The following is a 22,868-nucleotide window of genomic DNA, read 5'->3' as shown; positions in this document are numbered from 1 at the left end:
AAAGAGCCAGGTGGGCTGTGCGGTCTATATGGACGTCAAGAAGTTTGGTGGGAAATTCTCGTTGCAGACCCTGGAGACACCGGAAGGAGAGGTGAGAGGAAGAAGTTGGGGAAGTGAAATTAATGGATATGATGAAAGGATAGAGGGGAAGAAGAGGAGGGGAGAAAAGGAAGGGGAAGAGGACTCCACTATCGTGTTGGAGGAGGAGGAGGAGGAGGAGGAGGAGAGGAGGAGGAGGAGGAGGAAGGAGGAGGAGGAGGAAGGAGGAGGAGGAGGAAGGAGGAGGAGGAGGAAGGAGGAGGAGGAGATCAAAAAAGTCAAAATGTGTCCCGAGCACAGCAAGCGATGAATAAAGAGAATCTTAACTCAAAGTTCCTTCCTCCTCTTCCCCCTCCTCTTCCCCCTCCTCCACTATCCTTGCCTCCTCACACCATCTACCTCCTCTCGCCTCTTCTCTCCCCCCGGTGCGTCGCTCTTGTCCCTCCTCGTCATCGTTGACGGGCGAGCATAGGCTGGTCTCATCCTATCAACGGGTCTCGCAGCCTTTGGAGGAGTTGGAGCACTTCCGCCTCCCCTTCCGTTTCCTCCTCCCACACCCCGACCTCCCCCGTCCTCCCCTTCGTCCTCCCCCTCTGCGCTCAAGGACGATACGAGCGCCGCGTTGGCTCTCGCGTCCTCGATCAGTCGCCTGTGTCGGCTCCTTACCGAACTTCGTCTGCTCTTTCCCTCCTCCTCCTGCAGCCCGCTGCCTCCTAATGATGTCATGCTCACGTCCTGCGTCACCGTCGGAAGCTCGCCAGGCTGCTGCTGAACAGGCAGCACGATCCCTTCCCGTCGGGACCGATGACTCTCCTCCTCGTGTGCTGGAGCCGCGTCCACCAGCTGCTCCTCTTCGTGATCGAGCACAAGGATGTCCACATTGCTCTTCCTCTCCTCCTCTGCTACTGCCTCCTTCGCACTCCCGTCCTCTTCCTCCTCTGAATCGTCTCCGAACAGAAACCTCTCCTCATCCGAATCGATCCCGAGCTCGGCCCGAGGAATGGGAGGAGGAGGGCCCGGCGTATCCTGCGTTGGTCCCTCAAGCTGGTTGAAGGGGGGCACAGGAAGGGGGAGAGGAGGAGCGAGGGGAGGGGCAGGCAGGTCGCTGACGGGCTTGAGACTTCTTGCAAGAGGGAAGAGAGTCTTGCTCCGCATCTGCTTTCTGCTTTCTGCTGCAGTGATGGACAACTCAACCTGAAATGCGGGAAGTTAGATCAAGGAGATTTGAAGTAATGTTGTTGCAAATGGGACATGGCTCAAGGCATAGAAAGAGTTAAATGATAGAGAAAACTTCGTAGCTAAATGATAAAGAAAACTTCGATTTGTTCAACATTACATAAACATCATGTCATGGTAGAAGTCATGCATAGAAGAGGACAGGAGATGGTCTGACAAAAACAACAGAGATGGCAATCACAAAGAGCAAAGGGTGCGATCAAATTCGATCAAATCAGCGTCAGCAGGCTGGAATATGCGAGAAGTCAAACTATCGGATCGAAGCTCTGTCTGACCTGCAATCTGTCTCTCAGGTCCTTCAGGTCTCTTTCAGTCGGCAGCATGTCTGTACACATGTTCTTGTTGTCGCGTTCTTGCTCGGCCTCAATACAGGAATGCCTGACAAGACATGCCATCAGCAACGCCTGTCATAATCGCAAGTCTTCTTGTAAAAGAACAAAGCTCACAGGAAATCGATTTGGTCAAGGAGATCTTTCTCTTCAAGACTGAGAATCTGATGCCCATGATCACAAAAAAAGTCCATCTCGCACAATCAAAACAACCTCTCTGAACCTCTCTGACAGGCATTCTACGGTCTCCAGCGAGAATTTGTCGTGCTCTGAAGGATCTCCTCAGTCAAGACTCCCACAGGACACCAATATCACCAGCAGCTGCTTGTCTTGTCAGACTTCCAAGGAGGTCAGCAGTCATCGGTCTGTTCCTAGCAAGACTTGCAATCAACTCCCCATGAAGAGTTTTGTACTGAAGCCTCCTCTTACCTCTCCTCCTGCGACGCCTGCCCATCTCTTCCACCCCGGCTCTGTCCACGAGATGATCTGCAAACAGAATCACATTCAGATCACTGAGCAAACATGCTGGAAGACGTACAGCAGCTTCCTCGCAGATGGGAGCTCATCCTCGTGATAGCAATCCGGCATGACGAATGACAAAACCTTGTGAACGCGGTCATGGGCGTCTCCCATCATTTTGGACTTCACCGATCGATCCTTGGCTGACTTGGGACGGAGGGAGATGGGGGTGGACGTCTGGCTCCCTGCATAACAGCGGCGTCAAGGCTTCGTAACCGCGTCTGACGTTCCCTCACGTAACGCAGAGATGAAGTCACGAATTTCAGAGGCGAGGAAGTCTTTGTTCGAATCTCGGCCGAGTTGAACGTTCCAGTTTCTTTGCTTCTCTCGCTGATCAACCTTGACATAACAATCAGTGAACTTGAAGACGATTCGCCATCAAAGAGTACTTACTTCTTTTACATAGTCCTCCAAAATCATCAGCAGACTTTTGATTTCGTCGTGCAATTCTTTGTTCTTATCGATCAGGCTCTGACCTAGAATGCTGCTCACTTCCTGAATCTCAGATGGGTGCAACTTCTCCTGCTCGCATACATTGTTAACCCACCCTTCATCGTCAGATCCAAACTATCACCTTGATTTGTTCCCAGATTGAAGTTGGGGGTTGAAAGAAACCTTCACCATCCTCGTACTCGCGATCATGTGATAATGCCATGGCTGTGTCCTCGGGCTCCAGTCGCACTTCAGCCGCGTTTTATCTCCTCTCCTCGCTCCACGCTCTTCCTCCTCTTCCTCCTCTTCCTCCTCCTCCCCAACCAGCCCAGGTTGGCATGCTGTCGGTTCCCAGGCTTAATTTCGGTTTAAAACTGGACTGAAAGCGCTTAATTTAGAGAGAAAGTTCTTAAATTAAAACAAATGTAACCTAATTTCACATCTAACAGCATACTTTTAAGGTCGAACTGCTACGGCTAACAGGAAAGTACTACATTTAACCGATTTTCAACTGAAATTAGCAAGAAAGCTTTTAAAGGCTCTGTCGGGGCATGAGAGAGCGAAGGCGGCAAGGGAGGGAGCAGGGGGGGGAGGGAGAGGAGCAGACGAACTGAAGCAGCAGGACGAGGATGGCGCAGGTAGAAGAGAAGAACAGCGTACGGGTCCATGGAGGAGGCGACGTGGATGAGGAGGGAGCGAGGGCAAGATGGTCGCAGAGCGGACAAACTAGGTCGTGGAGCCGTGAGTGCGGTCCTTACAGGGGGGAATGGGCGGATCGAGGGTCGGGGCTGATGGATGAGATGCGATGTTGGAGCAGCGGGAGAACAAGAAGCTCCTGCCTTGGTGGTGCTGGGTGCTTCTCAAACGTCATGGAACCGGCGACCTGTAGAAAGGGGGGTGTCTCGATTGATTTGCCGACGACGGGAGAGTTCAAGTTCCTCCAGTCCGTTTCGGGGCGTCAAAAGATTTGCAGCAAGAGGAAGCAGAGGAGAGCTCTGACTACCTTCTTGCTACAGTGCTTGGCTGTGTCGGAGATCACGGTTGCCATGACGTTGGATGGGGGGGGCGAACGGGCGGTTGTTCCTCGAGCGGGAACAGTGTATGATGGTCTAGACAGCAGGGCAGAAGAGGTCTTGATTGACATTGTCTCCTTGTTGTTTTCTTCCCTCTGACGTCACTCTCTCAGATCAACCAAGAGACTGGAGGAGCAAACTCAAACCCCTCTCCCTCCCCATTGAACCCTCCCCGAGAGCCTGCACAGCAGCGAACTTTCTCGTTCTCCGGCCCTTTCATGCTCACGTTGGGGGGCTCGGGGAACTCAGGCATGCTGCGAGGAAGCTTCACTAACTTGCCGTCAACGATGCGATCAAGCACAGAGACGGACGATCAGGAGACCTCCTTGTCGGATGAAGGACTTGACTCTTGTATCCACCATAGGATGGAGGGGAGGAACGTGTTGGATGGGGCAGGCAGCCTTGACTATCCGATCAGCAGGCAAGCAGCACCAAGTCGACACAGATTCGTGCAGCCGAGGTCGGAAGCTGACAATATGAACACATTCTCCCGCTCCTCGTGGAGCCTCCCGGAAAACTTTGATGTTGTCTATCAAAACCATTCGAGTTTCAACTTGAGCTCTATCCCTGGCCTTGCTGAATTGAACCCGCTAGAAGAAATCCCAATAGACCCAGGGAACTTCCAGGCGGAAGTGAACTTACTGATGGTTTCGAACGGGTCAGGTTACAGTGACTTCCCTGTTGGAGCCTGATGAATGTCTCAGGACTGCCACGACCTCTCCCATCGGCACCCTCAACTCGTTCCCAGCCTTGATGTTCTTGTTTCATCGCCTATCAAGGATAAGACTCCCGGTCGGAGCCTCTACTTCTCCAACGGTGCTGGTTCACTGACGAGGGGAGCAGGCTATCTTCGTGCGATCAAGAACTGGTCAGGCGAGCTCGGGAGGAGGATATCCAGATGGGGCTGACTTCTTGTGGGACGATGATGGGCTCGGAACAGGTTGGTGCTTCTTGACTGTCAGTCGAGTTTGACAGGCCTAGTCAACAACGCAGACGGCAATCGACCGACATACGCGGAAGCAGCAGCTGGGAAACCTGGGAGGCAGGCACAGACCAAACAACCATATTTCTTCCGTGGCAGAGCTTCTGAGCCCATGCTCATGAGCTTGAAGAGTGAGTGTTATCGATCCACTTGTGACAAAGACAAAGGCTACTGACAACTGCAACAGGAAAATCAACGAATAATGGTGTTGCCAATACGCAGGTAGACAACAGCCCAGCTGAGAACAGTTCGACTTACGATTCAGAACTGTGATCAGAACGGCTTGTAACATAGCTTCTTTGATATTTGTTTGTTGCATCATCAAGTAGAAATCTATTTATTGAGTGCAGAAAGTATTGTACAGCAAGACTGAACCCAAGTGAACTTCCGCTGTATCATGTCCAGCTGTCCTCCCAAAGTATGAAGTAGCAACATCGCCAACAACCGCCGGTGCATGATCAGGAAAGAACTCTTCAACTGAAGCTCTGCGCTCATGATCGCCATAGCATTCTCGTCAACGTCCGCCTGACTGGAAGCCTGCAAGAGCTGATCTTGGAGCCTTTGAGTTTCGGCAGTCATCGAGGATATCGTAGATGTGAGTGACGCGACCGCCTTGGGCTTCCAATTCTCGCTGGATTCCTGCAGCCTCCCTTGAGACTTGACCAGCAACCTGCGAAACATTGACAACCAGCGAACCTGCGCCGGTCGCTCTGCTTGAAACTCTTCGTTCAAGTCAAAGCCGTGGAAATATTCGCTGAATATCGAAAGATGCTCAGCGACTTCTGGAGGAAATGCTGTAAGGACCTCGTCGAAGGAAGCTTTTGAGAGGCTCAAGCATATGCCGTCCGTTAATGCAAGATACTTGCTGTGTTTGTGTGCTTGGACATGAAAGAAATTCCAATCCCCGAAATAATCTCCTGGACCAAACTTGTATGTTCTTTTCTCGATGTGAGCAATCACTTCACCATGAGAGACAATGAACAAAGAATCCCGTCCCTCCTCGTCCTGAGCTAACAGCTCTGACCGACGGAAGGGAATGACTGACATTCTTGTGCTCAGAGCTGAAAGAAGATCTTCCCGAAAGTCGCTGACCAGGTTTCCCAGGAAGGGAATGACGCAAAGGATCTGGCACTTGTATGTATGTGATGTCACCCAGGGGCATTCTTCACAACCAGAGCTCGTAGAAGTTTTTTGCATCCCGTGTACCAGATTCAAGACCGTGATCAGGAGAAAATAGAAATTCCGAACCAAAACTCATTCACATGAACATTGAACGACCATTGGGGCTGCTGGAGATGCAGAAGACTATTTGCATCAGAAAGAGCACCACCACCAAACCACCTCTTTCGTCAACCCACCCAGGCAGGATCCGTATCAACAATGAAGTCTTACTTTTCTTTCGAATCTGCACTCCCTGCTTGCCCCTCAATCCTTCGACTCGTTTCTACTAGCTTTCACTTGCTCCCCTGAGCTCTTGGTCTCTCCTTTCTTCTCCAACTTCAGGCCCTCGTTTTCCCTTTCCCGGTTTTCCCTGCCATTTTCCCCACTGGCACAACCCACCCTTATACCATAATGGGCACTACCCCCCCTGCCTCCCTCCAGCACCCCCGAAATAAACCGTGTAAAGGAAAAAAAAGACCTTTGACCACCCGCATGAGGACTACCCCACCCCACCCGGGGTCCCCCCTGCCGGCTCTTCCGACCGAGTCCTGGGGGGTCCCCGACGACCCGGATCGGAGACGCGACGGCGGCCCGGCCCGGCCAGTTTAGAACTGAAAGTTAAGTAAAATGAGTAGAGTTTGATTTTGAAATTTGAAGATTGATTTGTATTCTTGAATTGTGAATCAGAAATTTGAATTAATAATTAAGGCTCTCAAAAATAGAATGGATGCCACAATTTTGAAAGTTCAAGTTGCCAAATGTATTCAACAGACCCTACCCCCTCTTTCAATATACCCCACCCTCCTCACTAGACTAGACACACTCTGCACCATTTCTACCCTTCACTGGGTGGGTACTTTACCCTCACTAAAACATAAAAACAACCTGAAGTACCCCTACATGAATGCTGGTTCCCTGCACAGACCCCTTCGATGGAGGTACCCCTACCTATCGGACTTGGAAATTTTGAAGTTTGCACCGGTAGCAAGCGAACACACTCTTGAAATTGTTTTTGAAAATCTGTGAGAAGATTTGAAGTTGACTGGTGAAATTTTTCAAGGACCAGAGATGCGCGCTGGCATGACACAACAATGGGGAGCGAGGGTGGGGAGCAGGGCAAGAGAGACCGGAGGAGAGGAGAGCAGAGCAGAGAGGCTGAGCATGCGAGGGAGAACGAGTCGAGGATCTAGGAGGAAGAGAGGGCATGGGAAGATCAAAGCAAGGAGATAAGATCAGCGCAGCGTGAAGAGTATGGTGAAAAGAATTGAGGATCAACGAAGGGGCAAACCATGAACAAAACTTCTCACACCGAGTACCAGAGACATCAGACAGAGTGGAAAGGAAGGGAGTGAGGGGTTTCCATGTTGCTGGGAAATAGAATCACTTGGTGGTTATGGAAAGCAGTCAGGATGACAGTTGTGCTATGTCACTGTCCTGATTGCGAAAGAGGGTTTCTCTTCCAAACGTGATGATAGGAGATAATCTGTGAGCTCTGACTCTGGTTTGTTGACTCGTTGTCTTTAGTTCAGGCGAACATGAGCTGGGAATAAGACATCTCTTGTGAGAAAAGGCCGCGCACATGGCCGCATTTATCAAAGATCACGACTTTGTGAATGAGTTTCTGTTCGCCGCACCCACTCCTGCAACCTACAATGAGAGGAGCTTCCCCGGCGACGTCTTCTGGCTCGACGATGGCGAGAACGGAAGATTCCCCTCTCTCTTTCTGTGCAAGGAGGGAGCATGCTGTTGCATGATGTACCTCCACGGGAACGCGGAGGACCTGGGGCTATCGCACGATCTGCTCAAGGCATTTCGTGATTTTCTCAACGTCCATGTCCTCGGAGTCGAGTATCCTGGCTATGGCCCGGTTCCTGGCAACCCGTGCGAGGGGGGGGTCAATCGCCACACCCGAGCTGCTTTCAATTTCCTCACCCAGAAGTTGAGGATCCCTCCACAACGCGTGATCATCTTCGGGAGGTCGATCGGCACTGGCCCAGCGACGAACCTCGTCTCTCTCTTGCACAAGCAGCGGAAGCAGGCGGCAGCCCTGGTCCTGCAGAGCCCTTACAGGTCTATCAAGACGCTTGCGAAGGAGCTTGTGGGTGCGATCGCCAATGTGATCATGGATCGATTCGACAACGAGACCGACATCGTCAACTGCTACTCGCCGACGTTGATCATCCATGGAAGACAAGATGAGCTCATCCCTGTTCGCCATGCGTCCGTCCTCTACGACAAGTGCCCAGCAGAAGCCAAGGTAAACCCCTCTCCGGCTGTGATGGCAGTCGATGACGCAACCTTACCTCGCAGTGCCTTGAGATCATCGAGGGAGTGGATCACAACTCGTTTCATGCTCTCGATCACATCATCCGCCCCGTCTCCACATTCCTGCAGAAGATCGGAGCTGACAGGCTTCCGCCCCTGCCCATCACCTCCCACTCGGTGATGAAAGTCTTCGACGAGAACCAGCTTCTTATTCCCCCGGACATCCCGGAGCCGCGCGGAGAAGGAGCTGCACAGGTGCCCCCATGATCTCTGACCCTTCCCAGCTGATCTCGAGCTCGCAGCCCGGGTTCGTGGTGAGAGCCATCGGCAGCCTGCTGGGCAAGACGTCGGAGTGGGGGCTGGACAACATCGGGAATGACCGCAATATGAGCCATCCGAACATCGGTGGACATGCGAGCAAGTCGGGAGCTGGCATGCAGGTAGACGTGTCGATGTGATGGTTGCGTGTCTGTCTAAGATGATCTCTTGTGAATGTTGGTGGGATGAGTCGAGGTTGATGGTGCTGACTGGTGTCAAGGAGAAGCACCAGCCGCTGCCCAAGAGTGCACAGGAGGCGAAGGAAAAAGGAAATCTCGCACTTGCAGGAGCACAGTATGACGAAGCCGTCATCATGTACTCTATCGGCATCGCTCTCGACCCGGTTCCATTCCTACCATCTCGTCGTGCTTGGCAATTAACCCTCCTGTCCTCAGAGGAATCACGTTCTGTACAGTAATCGAAGTGCTGCGCACGCGCATATGAGGAGGTTCGGTAAAGCCAAGGATAACGCAGCAGAGTGTGTGGAGATCTCGCCAGACTGGTGGAAGGGCTACGTGCGGCTCGGCCAGGCATGTCAAAAGGTCTGTCATACCTCGTGCTGACGTCATGGGGCAGGCGGTCGAGATGGTCGATGGGGCTGCTGCAGCTTTTGATGTTTACATGAGGGGCCTGAGGGTGTCGCCGGGCAATCCCAAGCTAGAGGTGAGCTGAGCTTCTGCTTGGGGAGGGGGGGCAGCTGAGCCGCTGGTGAAGGGGAAGCTGGCGGACGTCTACAGAAAATCTCTTGGGGGGAAGAACGAGCTCGATTCCTCTCCGCTCTCTAGCCCAGCATGCAAGGTAGAGATACTATGGCGATGGGAGGGAGGGATGACGAGGTCGGCAGGTGGTGCTGGAACATGTTCACAGCATGCTCCAGCTCCTGCGCTGCGTCGTGAACCGAGACTGGGACATGATCTCACAGAATGATCGGGCCTTCAGCGTTCTTTTTCCTGTGACGGCACAGGCAGTGCAGCAGATGCCATCCTCCAAAGAGATGGAGAACTGTTTCCTCGTCCTTGAGCCAGGAGACTTCGAGCTCTTGCAGGTGAGGCCGTGCTGGACCTGAACAGTCAAGTAGTATGTGACACCACGAGCCAGCCGCGGACTTTGTTCCTCAGGAGTGTTGATGCAGCTCTCGAGTGCATGCTGATCTACTTTGGGATGGAGAGCACGTACTTGTACGATAACGAGGTCGCGGGCAAGCGCTTGCTGTGAGTGAGCTGGAGGAGCTGGTGGGGTCTGACGGGTAGTCAGGTACCGCTTCGCGTCTCCAGCAGAAGCCAAGGAGAGGGCCAACAAGACACTGCTGGACCCTGAGAACTCGAGGGAGCATGTTCGCTTAACTTACATGATGGAATGTATCTGCAGCCTCAAGATGTGCCGACAGGTTTGAAACCTACCTCTCTCCCTACCTTTCCTCTCTCTCCCTTTCCTTTCTCCTTCCTCATCCCGGATCATCTTGATTGGACGCCTGACTTGTGTCATATGCGATGAATTCATTATGTTAATCTATCATGATTGTTTGAGGCCTTGTAATCCACACACACACACACCCTGCCTCCCTTCCTCCTACTCCTATCTTCTTTCTCTCATTCATTTTCTGCAGGCTCACGCGCTCTCTGCCCTGGTGAAGGCAGAGCTAACTCACAAGGTGGGAAACATGAATCAATGGCAGTGCTGGGACGCCGTCTGCTCCCGACTCGACGAACTTCCTTTGTAGAGCTGTCACATGCTGTCGGCCTGAATCTCTTGACATCTTTTTTTTCATCGTCGACGTCAAGCATGTGGAAGCAATAAATCGCTAGCTCTGGCTCTCTCGGGTCTTCTGACCCGGTGACCTCTATCGGAAGGCAAGCACAGGTTCCCAAACGGTGAAAAGACTGCTCGGCCCTCCCTCTGCCTCCTTGCCCTTCGGAGAGGGTGGGATGACGTTCTCCTTCGATCGCGATGCTTCTCTCTGCGATCTCTTCGTCACAGTGCACTTGCGCTGCTCCACCACCAACTCAGACGTGATTGATTCAACACTTTGACAGCAGTTGGAGTTGATCAGTTTGAGGACCCGCCGTGACCTGTGGACGCTGGATTTGGTCTCGCTGAATTCGATCAGCAGGGCCCTTGAGGAGATCGGCGAGCTAGACACTTCTGAGCAAGGTGACGAGGCGTAGTCAACCTGTATCCCTGGCGGCTCATGCTCGTCGCAAGCACATCCAGCTAAACAAAAAAGTCAAACAAGAACACAAGGTAAACACAAACTTACAGCGAGACTTAATGATTGAAGCCCTCCGACTCAGCCCGACGTCCGCCCCTCGCGACTCCTCCTCTGCTTCCTCTGCTCCCCCTGCCTCTGGCTCTGCTGCTGCGAGGTCCTCGGCTGCCAGCTCTGACGCCCCCGCCATCACGCTGCTCGCTAGCCCGGCCGGATACTGCTCCCCTACCGCTAGCCTCAGCGGGGTCGCCTCCGCCTCCGTCGTCCGTATCTGCCCTCCGTCCTGCCTGACCGTGTGCCCGACGTCCGCCCCTCGCGACTCCTCCTCTGCTCCCTCTGCTCCCCCTGCCTCTGGCTCTGCTGCTGCGAGGTCCTCGGCTGCCAGCTCTGACGCCCCCGCCATCACGCTGCTTGCTAGCCCGGCCGGATACTGCTCCCCTACCGCTAGCCTCAGCGGGGTCGCCTCCGCCTCCGTCGTCCGTATCTGCCCTCCGTCCTGCCTGACCGTGTGCCCGACGTCCGCCCCTCGCGACTCCTCCTCTGCTTCCTCTGCTCCCTCTGCTCCCCCTGCCTCTGGCTCTGCTGCTGCGAGGTCCTCGGCTGCAAGCTCTGACGCCCCCGCCATCACGCTGCTTGCTAGCCCGGCCGGATTCTGCTCATTTATCGAAGGAACGGTTGCAATGCTTATCTTGGTTTCTTCATCTTTGCGGATTTGTGAGGATAGACGTTTGTCGATCAGATCGATTGTGGATAGTTGGTTATATTGGTGATCCGATGGAAAAGGTTTGCAAATTCTGTGCTTCAGTTTTTCTCCAAATCGCTTGGGTTTACCAAAATAGCGTTTCAGGTGATTTTTGGCACACCTTCGAAACACGCACTTCTCAGTCACTCGGCTCTTGCATTGTTGTTTAATACCTGTAATAAAAGTCACAAGATCATTTGATTAAACTTTCACATCATTCTCACAGACAACGGTTTGGTCGATGTTCTGTACTGGTGTCTTGACTTCTTTTGTGTTGTGTCTACAAGCAACATTTTGAGGTCTGCTTGCAGTTTTCTTCCATCCTATGAATAGTGCTTTGACTGCAATGTTCACAAGAAATGGAATCACTTGCACCAGCCGCAAGGTCTTGGTTTCCATCACACGGCTGTTTTGTGTGAAGTTCTTCACTATACAGGTCGATTTGAGTTGCTTCACAAGTTCAAATTTTGAATCTCGAATTATTCCCTTCAATGGAATTCTACTCACAACGACACAGAAGAGTTTCAGATCCATATTGACCATCAAGATAGAGCTATGAGATGTCTCGTTCTTGTCAAAATCCAGGGTAATTTCAATCCTGCTAAGTCTTGAAGCTTGACGGCTATCAACTTCTCCAGAAACCTGTCTTTTCCTTGAAAGAAGGGCTTTTGTCATCCTTAAGAAGGCTGTGACAGATTTCAAATGCGATTGTTTTCTCTTCGTGTAAAGGGCTTCGGACCAACGAAAAAACATGCTTTGAATAAATATCTTGCGCACAAGGGCTTTTGAAAATGACAAAGACAAGATGGTTTCCAAACAGCGGTAAGTTCTAGATTTAGAAACCAAAAGACCCCTCCACGCCTTCAGCACCATGAGCTGGACATTCGTTTTCAAAGACCGATCACAAACAGTGATCACCGAAGATTTCACCTCAAATCGATCGACCTTCATTTCATGTGTTAGCCTTTTCCAATTCTTGACTTGTAAGGCGATTATGAACAGGCCATCTCGCCACGATACTATTGCACGTTTCATTGCAGCAAACGCTTGAAATTGAAGCTTTGCTCCGATGGACATTTGCTGCAATGTAAGCTTTTTCCATGTGAGAAGAGATCTTCGTTTCACCTTCGAATGACGATACCGGTCTAGAAGAGCAACATTCAGATCTCTCGTTTTGGAATGAATTGAAGCATTCAAGGAAACCCAGTGCCTGAAAACTTTTCTGCAGAGTTTCAATCTGCACATCTTAGCAAAAAATTCAAAGTCGCGCCGAGAGATGCCAGTACTGTAGCAAGGCTTTACCCTGTGACAGGGATTCAAACCTTCATGCTCCAACACATGCAATCTTTCCTTCATGCACTCCTCGTCATCAAAACACATTTCTTGGAATTGGTTGAGCACTTTATTGCCTTTGTGGTGCATCAAGGACTCCAATGATTCAATAGCTTCTTTTTCATGATGTATCTTCTTCCGAAGATTCAGAATCCTGGACATATCTTGAGAACAGCTCTGCATGTTGTCTTCTTTCTGCTCTATTTACTTGTGTTCAAACTTGTTCAAACTTGTTCAATCAGCTTGTACTTTACAACAATCATCACATCACGGTAAAGCGCCTCCTTCGTGCATTCCATTCCCTTGCACATTGTTCCCGCACCATTCCCGCCTTTTTCGCTTATGAAAAGGCGGTAACGGTGATAACGGTTTCGGAAGCGGTAGCAACTTGAAAGTGTAACGGACTTCCAACGGAAAACAACTGTGAGTGAAGCGGCACATCCATGTTCAAGGGGGCGATGGTGAGGGGGGCGACAACATGGCAGGTGGTTGCGCTGCTGCTCATGGAGGCGATGAGGTCGGCAGAAAGCTCATCGTTGATGTGCTATCAGGTGAGAACTACTCCTCCTTGCTCGTGACATGTGATCACGATGATATCGCAGAGCAACGGGCAGCAAGCATCATGTACACAGAATGAAACATACTGCTATGATATCTGGGAATTAAAATATGACAACTCGACAAATAACAAATCGTTCTCCTACATAGGTCAAGTCTTTCCAAGCTGTTTTACTTACTAATGTCTATTGCAACAGTACCAAGCCAGTATGTATCAGTTCCATCCAACATACACAGTAGGGGTTGTTACAATGACACGTATTTCGCTTTGTTTGAGATTGCCTGCGAAATGACTAGAAATTCAGATGGAAAACAACGTCCATATTCGTGTGCCCAATTACAAGTCCTTCTTCCAATTCCATGGTGCCATCGGCTGGAAGTCATTTCCACCTTGACTTTCTTACAGATTCCGTCCAGTACCGGATCCTACAAAGTGATCTACAACAATGCGACATTGGGCATTTTAATCTATTACACTTGTTGCACAGAGAGCACATGTCCCCAAGAGGTAAGAAACATTGCGCAAAAATCCATGTTTGATGTTCCATACAGACCACTACCTCCACCACACCAATAACTTCGACTACACCTATCCCGACAACCAATGCTTCTAACACGACCAACTCGACCAACTCGGGTACAACCTCTCAAACAACCACTACAACAACCGCGTCTACCACAGAAACTACTCTCCCCCAAACGACTCCCATGCCCATCGAAAGGTTGACATCATGAACTGTTGAGTTGATAGAAAAGCTGATCCACCCTTTCAGTGCTTCAACAAGCTCCACGCAGTATCCTGTGAGTTCTGATCTCAACAACTCAATGTGCCTGCTGACATGCAAGGGTAGGAAAATCCTCCTCTAATTCAACCGTATCAAGGAAAACTGAGCACGTTGGATTTAGCTTTCGTCGGCGTTATAACAGGGCTGGTGAGTCAACACACTACTTAAAGTTTGTGCTCTTAGAAGCTTTCATGGTTGTGCATGACATCTCTTTTTGCCAGGGTCTTGTTTGTGGACTTGTTGTTGACATTGCAACTGCTGGTTGGGGCCCCTTCAAGGAGATCTAATATTGATTGCTTTTCTTCTTGGATTGCGACGTTCAGTACTTTCTTCTGATTGCAAAGAAACAATTTTTGTACGTGTATAGTAAATTAATAGAACATGGAAAACTTGCTACATTTTGAGAGCTTTGAATTTAGGGAATTGCACCTGCGCAAATCAGGTCAGGACGAGAAGTATGTACAAGAGATTACCTTATACGAGTACGGACTTTGAGGGACAGAAATGTCCTTCGAATGCTCGAAGTCGCTCCCGTTGAAGGTCATTGTCAACCTGGTACGTCGGTCAGCGCAGGAATGGAGGCAGAGCATTGCATCCTGCAACCTTTTTGGGCCCTTCCTGTTTCTCACGTTTGAGAATTCTTGCTTTGGCGACGTCAAACTTGATTTGCTCAACTTGATTCCTGGCAGGGGAGCTTGATTGACGTAGAGCAGATCAGCCCCTTTATGAAATGGATTGTCCCAGCTTCTGCCCGCGTAAATCCTCTTGCTGTTGTGATGTTCATCCAAAACTTTTGCACAGATCTGCAGAGATTTCAAAAGATTTGAATCGCGCTGAATGACTCGTTGCAACGGTCTTCTCAGGAATTCAACAGTGTTTGCCTTAAAGGCTGACGAGTCGTCATGATTCAGCCCTTGCTGCAGTAGATCTTTGCTGCGCTGAGATTGCTCAAAAGACCTGATGTGCTCAATAATCAAAAGCTCTTCGAATGATTGTTGAAAGATTTGACCTTGTGACTTGCGAAAATTGTTCTTTTGCCTCGCGTATCTTTTCTTGTCTATCGGTATCTATATGATTTTCTTTCTGCACTGTTAAATCTGAATCCACCACTTCTACAAACTGATTACAAAGAGGTTAAAGTTCGTGTGTGGTCAAGGGACTGCATGTTACCGGCTCGTCTGGATAGCTGCTTTCGACTGTCTTCAAGATGGACTGAAACGCCAGCAATGCTTGAGTTCTTTTCTGGTTCTCAGTGTACTGGATGTATGGCTGCTTACACTGCTCGAGTATGCGCATGGATGGTCGAGAGCATCCAGTATACACTCTTCCACGATAGTCAGCGAGTAACTTCAAGATTGAAGGAACAATACCTTGCAAACTCCATGAAGGGTTTGTCCAGCGCTAAACTCTTGGTGGGCTTAGAGGAGGTATATTTTGAGAAGACGGATCCTTTGTTGAAAGAGTTTGATCTTCCAAACCGGGCAAAGTTTTGCGAATCTTCAAATGTTTTGGATACGGACAAGATCGGTTCACTGCTGAATGGTCTCAAGATTCGTTCCCGCCTCATGTCAGCTGTATCAGTGAAGAACCTGCCGTCCACATCCGTATTCAAGTTGATTTGAGAAGTACGAGGTTGGAATTGCACACTTATGCCGACATCGGTATCTTCTTCGTATTCGGCTTGTATTGACAAAGATTGAAATTCTTGATTTGAAACATCGTTTTTTCCAATCAATTCATTGATATCTAATTTCGCTTGATAGGATTCGGATGGGAAAAAGTTGTTTCCAGTAATGTGCTTTGTCTTGAATTTTTGAGCTAAATTCAACCAATCGCCTTCCTCGATTTCGAGAATTGGCACTGATTTCACTTCAAAACCATCACCATTCCACACTGTCTCTAGCTTTGTGGCGAATATGGGATCCCTTCCTCGCCGTAGGGTGTCCAAATCCTTCTCCATTAAGATGCCTATATGGTAAGTATTGTTGAAAATCATTCCTTTTTGCCATGTCCTGCTCAGCCACTTTTTGAGTGCAGCCAAGAAGTGTTCTGCAAGCTTTCTTGTCTTCACAGGTACTTGATAGTCCTCCGGTTGTTGACGAGTGTTTGGTTTTGAATTCGATTTCTGTTTAGCTTGCGGTTTCTGTTCTTGATTGCTGAGCTTTGAAGCTTCTGGCCACAAGCTTACATACTGTAGCAATTCTCTTGATAGTCTGTTGAACAGTTCCTCCTTCTCCTTCTCCGACACAAACTCATTCAAGCTCGGCAACGAAAGTTTCGGGCATCCAGCAGAGGGGACCTACCAAGAGAGCACGTGAGTCAACAAGATACAGACTAGATTCACTCCCTCCTACCTCTTCCTCTCGCGGAATCCTCGTAATCTCTTGCTTCTCGTTTTGTGATGCTCCAGATTTAGAGACGCTAGGTAAATCGAACGCTTGATCCGCATCTTCCTTCTCTTGTTCGTTTTGACTCTCTCGCTCAGGAGGTGCTGTAATCGATATCTCTTTACCTACAGCATCGATCACAAGTTTGCAGCAAGGGAAGTCAGACGGGAGGAGAAGGTGTGAACATCTCACTTGTTGCATCTGAGATTGCTTGCCGCTTCGATTCCTCCGCGTTCGATTCTAAGGTTGGACTTACACAGGGACTCTCATCGGATATGCCCTGGAAACAAATCCATCAGGTTGCAAGTGTTTGCCCGACCAAAGCGCTACATAATCAATGCTGTTCGCTCTTTCTTGAATATCATGCCAAACTTCTCTCCTTTCTTTCAGTTCTTCGCTTGAGTCCTCGATTATCTGTCACAGGATAAGCTTCCCGGTGGCTCTTGACAGTTTTTGTACCTTCTCTGAGACCACGATTGTGTCATCAAAGTGGATTCCACTCACTTTCTTCTTCTTCTTCTTCTTCACATCTAATTCTTCATCCATCTTCCTGCTGAGATCTGTCAGTCCTTCATGCGATGAAAAAGTTCAGCGCCCGGAACGAAACAGCATTTCTGATTGCAAGAGCAAACACGTGTGCGAGCACCTGAACGAGAACGACACGGCTGCTCTCTCATACAAATGCTCTCCTCCCACCAACAAGTAGGAGCTTATCGCTTCCTCCTTCCTCTCTCAGCCTCTCATCCCGCTTCTGCGCGGTCAGTTTGCTCCTTTCCCTCCATTTCCAGTGGTCGTCATCGGGCCGTCGCAAGAGCAACTGACCGTCAAATTATAAAGAAATGATATAATACCTTATAATTATATAAAGATATATAATACCTTATAATTATAAAGATATGATCTGTGATATCTTATATTCTCATCCTCAGTGAAGATGGCACTGCGGCATTTCAGCCGCGCCCGGGCAGGCTTGTCAAGTTGCAAGATCACTGAGTTGGCGTCACCGCTGGTTCTTTTGGATGTACCCTAAGCTCTCCTGCCAGCTGCCGCAGGCTTCAGTACGGGCCTAAGCTCTCCCGGTGCCAGCTGCCAGGCCCTTCAGTACCCTACAAGCTGCCAGGCTTCAGTACCCTAAGCTCTCCTGCCAGCTGCCGCCGCAGGCTTCAGTACCCTAAGCTCTCCCAGTGCCAAGCTGCCGCAGGCTTCAGTACCCTAAGCTCTCCTGCCCAAACCCTAAGCTCTCCTGCCAGCTGCCGCAGGCTTCAATGCCGCAGGCTTCAGTACCCTAAGCTCTCCTGCCAGCTGCCAGGCTTCAGTACCAGGCCTACTAGCCTATCAATTCAAGTTTACCGGGCGCGGGCCGGGTTGCCCCCTTTCGTGGCAGTTTTGTTTGACTAGGTACATCAAGGGTACCATGCTGGGTCGGCGATTCAGCGGCATCACAGGTGATCATGAGAGGAAGAAGGGACAGGATTAGGAGCGAGGAGAGTGAATGAGAGAGAGAGAGAAGAGAGGAGAATCATCGAAGGCTCAGCGGCTTGCAAGCGACACGGCGTGACGAGTGACGAAATGATCGGAGTGACACTGAGAATGTTTCGATGACTTGCTTGCTCTTTCACCGTCAGGAATGGAGACCATCGATGAGCTCGTGGAAAAGATGAATGCAGAAGATATGGAGCATCTTGCTCCTGGTGAGCGTTTCTACCCATCCTCTGTTTGTTGACCTCTGAAGTCTTTTCATGCTCCTTTCACGTTTCAGTGCTGAAAGTCTTTGGAAGATCTGAGAGTGGGAAGAAACAATACGCGATGGGTGAGTGGACGTCTCACTCAGTTCGCACGATCATGTTTGATTGACGGTGTTTGCTGTTGTAGTGTTTTGTCATGAGAAGTACAGAGCCGGCATCAAGAGGGTATGAGACTGTTTTGTACGACAAAGAAATACGTTGTCTGACAACTGGATTCAGAGTGACATCATGAACGAGAGGATTCACTTCTCGATCTATGGCGTTTCAGACAAACAGAATGTGAAGGCCAGATGCCGTTCTCGTCAGCCATGACGCTCCGTGCCTTGTAGGAGGAATGCTATCACAGGGAGGCTTTCAATGGATCGGTAGCCATCGAATCCCTTCACGGTTCTTGTACCGACTTTGCTTGTTTTCCCTTTGCTCACTTGTCTAGCACAGGAGTTGTTTCCCAGTATCCTCAAAGGCGCAAGGACCTCTGGCAATCTTCACCTCCTCTGCCCTGCGAGAATGACGCATGGTAGGCTGAACCTCAACCCGGTGCTGGACAACGGGCTCGACGATCAGCATCTGCACGGTCAAACAGTCTCTCGCCCCATGCTGGAGGTGGGAAGATGAGACTGCTCTGCTCCTGCTTGTCTTGATCGCTCCTCCTGCAGGTCACTTGCACTTACACTCACCTCGATGCTGCCGGCGACCAACCAGCTGCCGCAAGTCATGTAAGGCGCTAGAGGGGAACGCATCGGGTTGAACGCTGAATTCTCACAGCAGAGAAAAACGTCCAAGAAGATGGCAAACTTACCGAGTGACCTGCCCCGTTCGTTTGCTTTTCTTTTACAGCTCAGCAGATCCACACGAAGACGCTCACTTCGTGGATATCCACGTTCGCAGCGTTAGAGCCATCGATTCGAGCGTCTTTGACATGTTTTTTTTCTTTTCATTGGTCCTGTCAGCCATTGATGCAAGATGTTCTAGGTACTCCAAACTCTTTGTGGTTGTCCGATGCTGTGAGCAAGAATTTCACTCTGCCATGGTGCAAAAACTTGGGACGACCGAGAAGAAAACGTTGAGCGAGGAGGAGTCGAGGAGCCGGGCAACTCTAGACTACTTCTCGAAGCAACACGGGTGACCCTATAATCTCCTACCTCCGCCTCCTCCTCTCCTTCTCACTATCTGCCTCCTCTCTCCCCTCCATCTCCACTATCTCTCTGCATTTTTTGGTTCATCAACAATCTTCTTGCCTCTTCCCTTGTCACCTCCCTCCATGTTGCTCCATGTTGCTCCCGCCTCCTTTCTGTTGCCTCCTGGATCTCTTCTTGGTCACTTTGACTTGAAACATCAGGAGGGAGGTTTTGGATCTCGGGGCAGACTACAGGAAGTTCGTCAACGATCGCAAATCGTCCATGTCAAAGCTGTCAGCCACTTCTTCAAAGGGCGTTGGACAGGTAAGAGAGGAAGGGAAGGGAAGGGAAGGGAAGGAAAGGGAAGGGAAGGGAAGGGAAGGGAAGGGAAGGGAGGTGAGAGGAAGAGAGAGGAAGAGAGGAGTTCAAGATTTCATCAGTCAATCTCTCGCTGCTTCTCGTGCATGGACGAGCAAGAGATTAACCGTCTGAATCATAGAGAGTAAGAGCAGAACTCTTCCTCCTCCTCCTCCTCCTCCTCCACGTCCTCCACGTCCTCCACGTCCTCCACGTCCTCCTCCTTCTCCACGTCCTCCACGTCCACCTCCTGAACGTTCTCTTCATCATTCTCCTTCTCTTTCGCCTCCTCCCATTGTAATGTCTTATTGTCTGTCATCGTTTTTCCTTCCTTCTCGAATCGCTGTGTTCCTCCTCGTCTTCTCATGTTTCTGGATGTTTCTGACCATCTCATCTCCTTTACCGCCTTCGTTCCTGCAGTGTCGACCAGCAACTGTGGCGTCAGATCGTTGACTTCGAGGATGAAGACAACAAAGTAAATCAACTTCTTCCTCTCCCTCCTCTTCTTCTCCCTCTTCCTCTCCTTCCTCCCTTTACGCTTCTTTCCTGTCTTCCTCCTCACTCATCGTCATTGTCTGCTACCTAAACCCTGGGTTCACCTGCCCTTGCTGCTTCGCTTTCTGTCGCAGCATCTTCGCATGTTCAGATCTTCTTTCCTCAACTCGTCTCCTCCTCCAGGAATGGTTTCGATTCCCTCCAGGCATCATCAACCCTCGAGCACGATGGAAGCTGACATGGGATGCTTTCATCATGTTCCTCGTCCTCTACGCGGTATCGCCACCTCCTCATTCTCCTCGTCCTGTGCCAGCTGAGCTCCTGCTCGCCCCTTCGCTCCCTGCCAGCTTCCTTTCCTCGCTTGCTCATCCTTCTTCATTCTTCATCCTCCTCCTCTTCCTCTCTTCTCCTCTTGTCCTCACACCTCAACCCTGTGTTCAGGTCTTCGGCATGCCCTATCAGATCAGTTTCGGTTCTTCCTTTCTTCCCTCGGCATACAGGTCTCTCCTCCATCTCCTCCTTCCCTCCCATCCGTTCGCTCACCGGGACGTTCAGTGGCTCAGGGCAGAACTTGAATCCTTCCTATGTGTTCACGTGAGTTGGTGAGATGAAGAGGAAGAAGATGAATGAAACGATTGCAAACAGACGACAAGATCAAGAGCAAAGTTTCGACTTGAGGTCAGTGGAAGAGGAAAACGATCGATGATGTTGATGGCTGAATGCGCTTTCCAGGAAACTGTGCAAGAGGGACCCAACGATCCAGCAAACTGTGATATTGATTGAGATGAGATGAATGATGACGATGTAGATGATGATGACGACGACGACGATGATGATAATGGATATGATGATGATGACGATGATGACGATGATGATGATGATGATGATGATGATGAACAAGAAGAAGATGATGATGATGAAGATGATGATGACGATGAAGATGATGATGATGATGATGATGATTGTGGTGGTGGTGGTGGTGATGGTGATAGTGATGATGATGCAATCATGGTGTGATTGAGAGGGAAATGAAATGACATGAAGTGAATGAACAGCAAGTAACGGTCATTGAGTATCGTATTGCCGGAGGAACTTGCTCGATCGACGACCTGTGGTTCATCATGCACACTTTAATGGATTTGGTGATACTGGTGGAGAAGAGGAGAGGAGAGGAGAGGAGAGGAGAGAGGAGAGGAGAGGAGAGGAGAGGAGAGGAGAGGAGAGGAGAGGAGAGGAGAGGAGAGGAGAGGAGGAGGAGAAGAGAGTAAAGGCGGAGAGACGGCAAAACGGTTGCAGTTTCTGATATTTCTATTTTCAATTTTAGATGTTCTTTGTCGATGTCATCTTGACATTTAGGATGGCTTACCCGACATCTCAAGATGCTGTTCAAGTAGCCACAAGATCACTTGATCCCTCCTTCACGTCTTTCTCCTCCTTTCTCTCTCCTCCGCCCCCTTCTCCTCCTCGTTCCCCCGCTTCTTCCTCTCTAAAAACATTTTCAGCTCCTTTCCCGCCTTTCTGAGCAGTTTGAAACTCGTCCGCTGCTCATTGCAAAAGCATACATCCAGGTGAACACATGGAGCACATCTGCTTCTTTGTCTGACTGTTGGCGGCTCTCAGGGTTGGTTCCTTCTAGATATGCTGTCCTCCCTCCCTATCGATCTCATCATGTGGTCCATAGCGACTCAGTCGAAGGAAAGCAATGTAAGCAAAGGAGAGGAGAGGAGAGGAGAGGAGAGGAGAGGAGAGGAGAGGAGAGGAGGGGAGAGGAGAGGCGAATGGGATGGGAGGGGAGAGGAGAGGAGAGGAGAGGAGAGGAGAGGAGAGGAGGGGAGAGGAGAGGCGAATGGGATGGGAGGGGAGAGGAGAGGAGAGGAGAGGAGAGGAGGGGAGGGGAGAGGCCAATGGGATGGGAGGGGAGGGGAGAAGAGAGGAGAGGAGGCTCTTGAAAGGGAAGGGAAGAGTTTCACATGCTGACAACTCGTAACAGCAAAACACAAGTACGACTCTCATTCGTTTCTTCAAACTTTCAAAACTCGGTGAATATTTGGTGAAACAACTCATCATGAAGTTACTGACTTCTACTTTTCTTTTGTCCCCTCCTTCTCCCTCCTTCTCCCTCCTTCTCCCTTCTTCTCCCTTCTTCTTCTCTCTCCTCCTTGTTCTCTCTCCTCCTCTCCTCCTTTTTATCTTCACAGGCAAGGCTCTTCGCATTTATCGCTTCCGCAAGCTCTACAACTTCTACGTGACAGGATGTGAGTCCCCTAGTTGAAACTCATCCCACGAGCAGGCCAGCACAGTCTCTACCAACATACGTCAGCGATGGATCTACCTCCAGGTGCTTTCTCCGGCTGGTGCTGGTGCTCCTCCTCCTCCTCCTCCTCCTCTCCCCCCCTCCTTTCGGAATGGTTTCCTGTCGCTTCTGCTGCTGCTCCTGTTATCGCCCTCCTCGGCTGGTCGACATGTCGATCATCCGTTTCGCTCCTCATGTACTGAGCTCTCGCCCTTCTCTTCCAGGTGGTTACCGTCTACATTATCATGTGCCACTGGGTGGCTTGCGGGCTTGCGTTCTTGTCCGACCCTTCGATCAGGTGCAGGGGGAGGAGGGGTGACAGGGAGGACGGGGAGCGGGTGCAAGAGAGCATTGGAACGGGGAAAGGGAAGTAGTAGTGGGAAGAAGAATAGCGGGAAGAGAAGAGAAGGGAGGAAGAGGAGGAGGAGGAGGAGGAGGAGGAGGAGGAGGAGGAGGAGGAGGAGGAGGAGGAGGAGGAGGGCGGAGGAGGAGGAGG

General features: G+C 50.4%; 8 protein-coding genes across 8 annotated transcripts in view; 5 read left to right on the top strand and 3 right to left on the bottom strand.

The window, feature by feature from the left end:
• Window positions 1-411: 411 nt before the first annotated feature.
• GUITHDRAFT_164190 (hypothetical protein) lies at window positions 412-2,778 on the bottom strand (the record flags this gene model as incomplete). The annotated part of the gene is made up of 11 exons (XM_005829126.1): window positions 412-1,233; window positions 1,551-1,653; window positions 1,722-1,768; window positions 1,818-1,873; window positions 1,920-1,975; window positions 2,034-2,090; window positions 2,143-2,207; window positions 2,253-2,308; window positions 2,360-2,462; window positions 2,517-2,645; window positions 2,698-2,778. The coding sequence occupies 11 exons, from the start codon at window positions 2,776-2,778 to the stop codon at window positions 412-414; spliced, it is 1,575 nt and encodes a 524-aa protein (XP_005829183.1).
• A 406-nt stretch (window positions 2,779-3,184) lies between these two features.
• Window positions 3,185-4,883, top strand: GUITHDRAFT_111767 (hypothetical protein; the record flags this gene model as incomplete). Its single annotated transcript, XM_005829125.1, has 6 exons — window positions 3,185-3,685; window positions 3,742-4,286; window positions 4,333-4,420; window positions 4,472-4,568; window positions 4,622-4,741; window positions 4,798-4,883. 6 exons carry the CDS (start codon window positions 3,185-3,187, stop codon window positions 4,881-4,883), a joined length of 1,437 nt encoding a protein of 478 aa, XP_005829182.1.
• A 241-nt stretch (window positions 4,884-5,124) lies between these two features.
• On the bottom strand, window positions 5,125-5,807 carry GUITHDRAFT_141404 (hypothetical protein; the record flags this gene model as incomplete). The annotated part of the gene is made up of 2 exons (XM_005829124.1): window positions 5,125-5,280; window positions 5,307-5,807. 2 exons carry the CDS (start codon window positions 5,805-5,807, stop codon window positions 5,125-5,127), a joined length of 657 nt encoding a protein of 218 aa, XP_005829181.1.
• Window positions 5,808-7,476: 1,669 nt separating this feature from the next.
• Window positions 7,477-8,001, top strand: GUITHDRAFT_59134 (hypothetical protein; the record flags this gene model as incomplete). The annotated part of the gene is made up of 1 exon (XM_005829123.1): window positions 7,477-8,001. A coding segment is annotated over one exon (525 nt), but the record flags the coding sequence as incomplete, so codon positions are not given.
• Window positions 8,002-8,595: 594 nt separating this feature from the next.
• On the top strand, window positions 8,596-8,887 carry GUITHDRAFT_47888 (hypothetical protein; the record flags this gene model as incomplete). Its single annotated transcript, XM_005829122.1, has 2 exons — window positions 8,596-8,697; window positions 8,750-8,887. Coding segments are annotated over 2 exons (240 nt in total), but the record flags the coding sequence as incomplete, so codon positions are not given.
• Window positions 8,888-10,194: 1,307 nt separating this feature from the next.
• On the bottom strand, window positions 10,195-11,701 carry GUITHDRAFT_111764 (hypothetical protein; the record flags this gene model as incomplete). The annotated part of the gene is made up of 3 exons (XM_005829121.1): window positions 10,195-10,565; window positions 10,612-11,475; window positions 11,527-11,701. 3 exons carry the CDS (start codon window positions 11,699-11,701, stop codon window positions 10,195-10,197), a joined length of 1,410 nt encoding a protein of 469 aa, XP_005829178.1.
• Window positions 11,702-13,066: 1,365 nt separating this feature from the next.
• On the top strand, window positions 13,067-15,203 carry GUITHDRAFT_153624 (hypothetical protein). The gene is made up of 13 exons (XM_005829120.1): window positions 13,067-13,185; window positions 13,237-13,342; window positions 13,390-13,450; window positions 13,498-13,555; window positions 13,599-13,700; window positions 13,745-13,914; window positions 13,966-13,993; window positions 14,044-14,124; window positions 14,199-14,406; window positions 14,451-14,528; window positions 14,580-14,934; window positions 14,987-15,096; window positions 15,148-15,203. The coding sequence occupies exons 1-9, from the start codon at window positions 13,078-13,080 to the stop codon at window positions 14,262-14,264; spliced, it is 780 nt and encodes a 259-aa protein (XP_005829177.1). The 5' UTR covers window positions 13,067-13,077; the 3' UTR covers window positions 14,265-14,406; window positions 14,451-14,528; window positions 14,580-14,934; window positions 14,987-15,096; window positions 15,148-15,203.
• Window positions 15,204-17,991: 2,788 nt separating this feature from the next.
• The window catches only part of GUITHDRAFT_111762 (hypothetical protein), a gene marked incomplete at both ends in the record, with an annotated part of 8,068 nt that continues 3,191 nt past the window's right edge, over window positions 17,992-22,868 (top strand). Inside the window, 23 exons of the mRNA XM_005829119.1 lie at window positions 17,992-18,055; window positions 18,124-18,174; window positions 18,237-18,274; window positions 18,329-18,388; window positions 18,439-18,496; window positions 18,543-18,712; window positions 18,766-18,825; window positions 18,875-18,911; window positions 18,955-19,231; window positions 19,449-19,551; window positions 20,263-20,355; window positions 20,521-20,579; window positions 20,643-20,673; window positions 20,725-20,757; window positions 20,812-20,848; window positions 20,888-21,090; window positions 21,135-21,221; window positions 21,582-21,647; window positions 21,700-21,783; window positions 22,070-22,118; window positions 22,278-22,324; window positions 22,370-22,417; window positions 22,597-22,670. Coding sequence (XP_005829176.1) covers window positions 17,992-18,055; window positions 18,124-18,174; window positions 18,237-18,274; window positions 18,329-18,388; window positions 18,439-18,496; window positions 18,543-18,712; window positions 18,766-18,825; window positions 18,875-18,911; window positions 18,955-19,231; window positions 19,449-19,551; window positions 20,263-20,355; window positions 20,521-20,579; window positions 20,643-20,673; window positions 20,725-20,757; window positions 20,812-20,848; window positions 20,888-21,090; window positions 21,135-21,221; window positions 21,582-21,647; window positions 21,700-21,783; window positions 22,070-22,118; window positions 22,278-22,324; window positions 22,370-22,417; window positions 22,597-22,670 — 1,829 coding nt within the window. The remainder of the gene's footprint in view (window positions 18,056-18,123; window positions 18,175-18,236; window positions 18,275-18,328; window positions 18,389-18,438; window positions 18,497-18,542; window positions 18,713-18,765; window positions 18,826-18,874; window positions 18,912-18,954; window positions 19,232-19,448; window positions 19,552-20,262; window positions 20,356-20,520; window positions 20,580-20,642; window positions 20,674-20,724; window positions 20,758-20,811; window positions 20,849-20,887; window positions 21,091-21,134; window positions 21,222-21,581; window positions 21,648-21,699; window positions 21,784-22,069; window positions 22,119-22,277; window positions 22,325-22,369; window positions 22,418-22,596; window positions 22,671-22,868) is intronic.

Source organism: Guillardia theta, assembly GCF_000315625.1.
Source record: "Guillardia theta CCMP2712 unplaced genomic scaffold GUITHscaffold_54, whole genome shotgun sequence".
NCBI classification, from domain to species: Eukaryota; class Cryptophyceae; order Pyrenomonadales; family Geminigeraceae; genus Guillardia; species Guillardia theta.
The sequence above is the reverse complement of the archived record's forward strand: the minus strand, read 5'-3'. Positions and strand labels throughout refer to the sequence as shown.

What these genes read in the sequence shown, in the direction of transcription:
- GUITHDRAFT_153624 (XM_005829120.1), top strand. Translation starts at nt 13,078, where the DNA reads ATGTTCAAGGGGGCGATGGTGAGGGGGGCGACAACATGGCAGGTGGTT. An exon ending in CAAATCGTTCTCCTACATAG is followed by an intron (nt 13,343 to 13,389) that starts GTCAAGTCTTTC and finishes CTATTGCAACAG; the next exon opens with TACCAAGCCAGTATGTATCA. An exon ending in AGGGGTTGTTACAATGACAC is followed by an intron (nt 13,451 to 13,497) that starts GTATTTCGCTTT and finishes CTAGAAATTCAG; the next exon opens with ATGGAAAACAACGTCCATAT.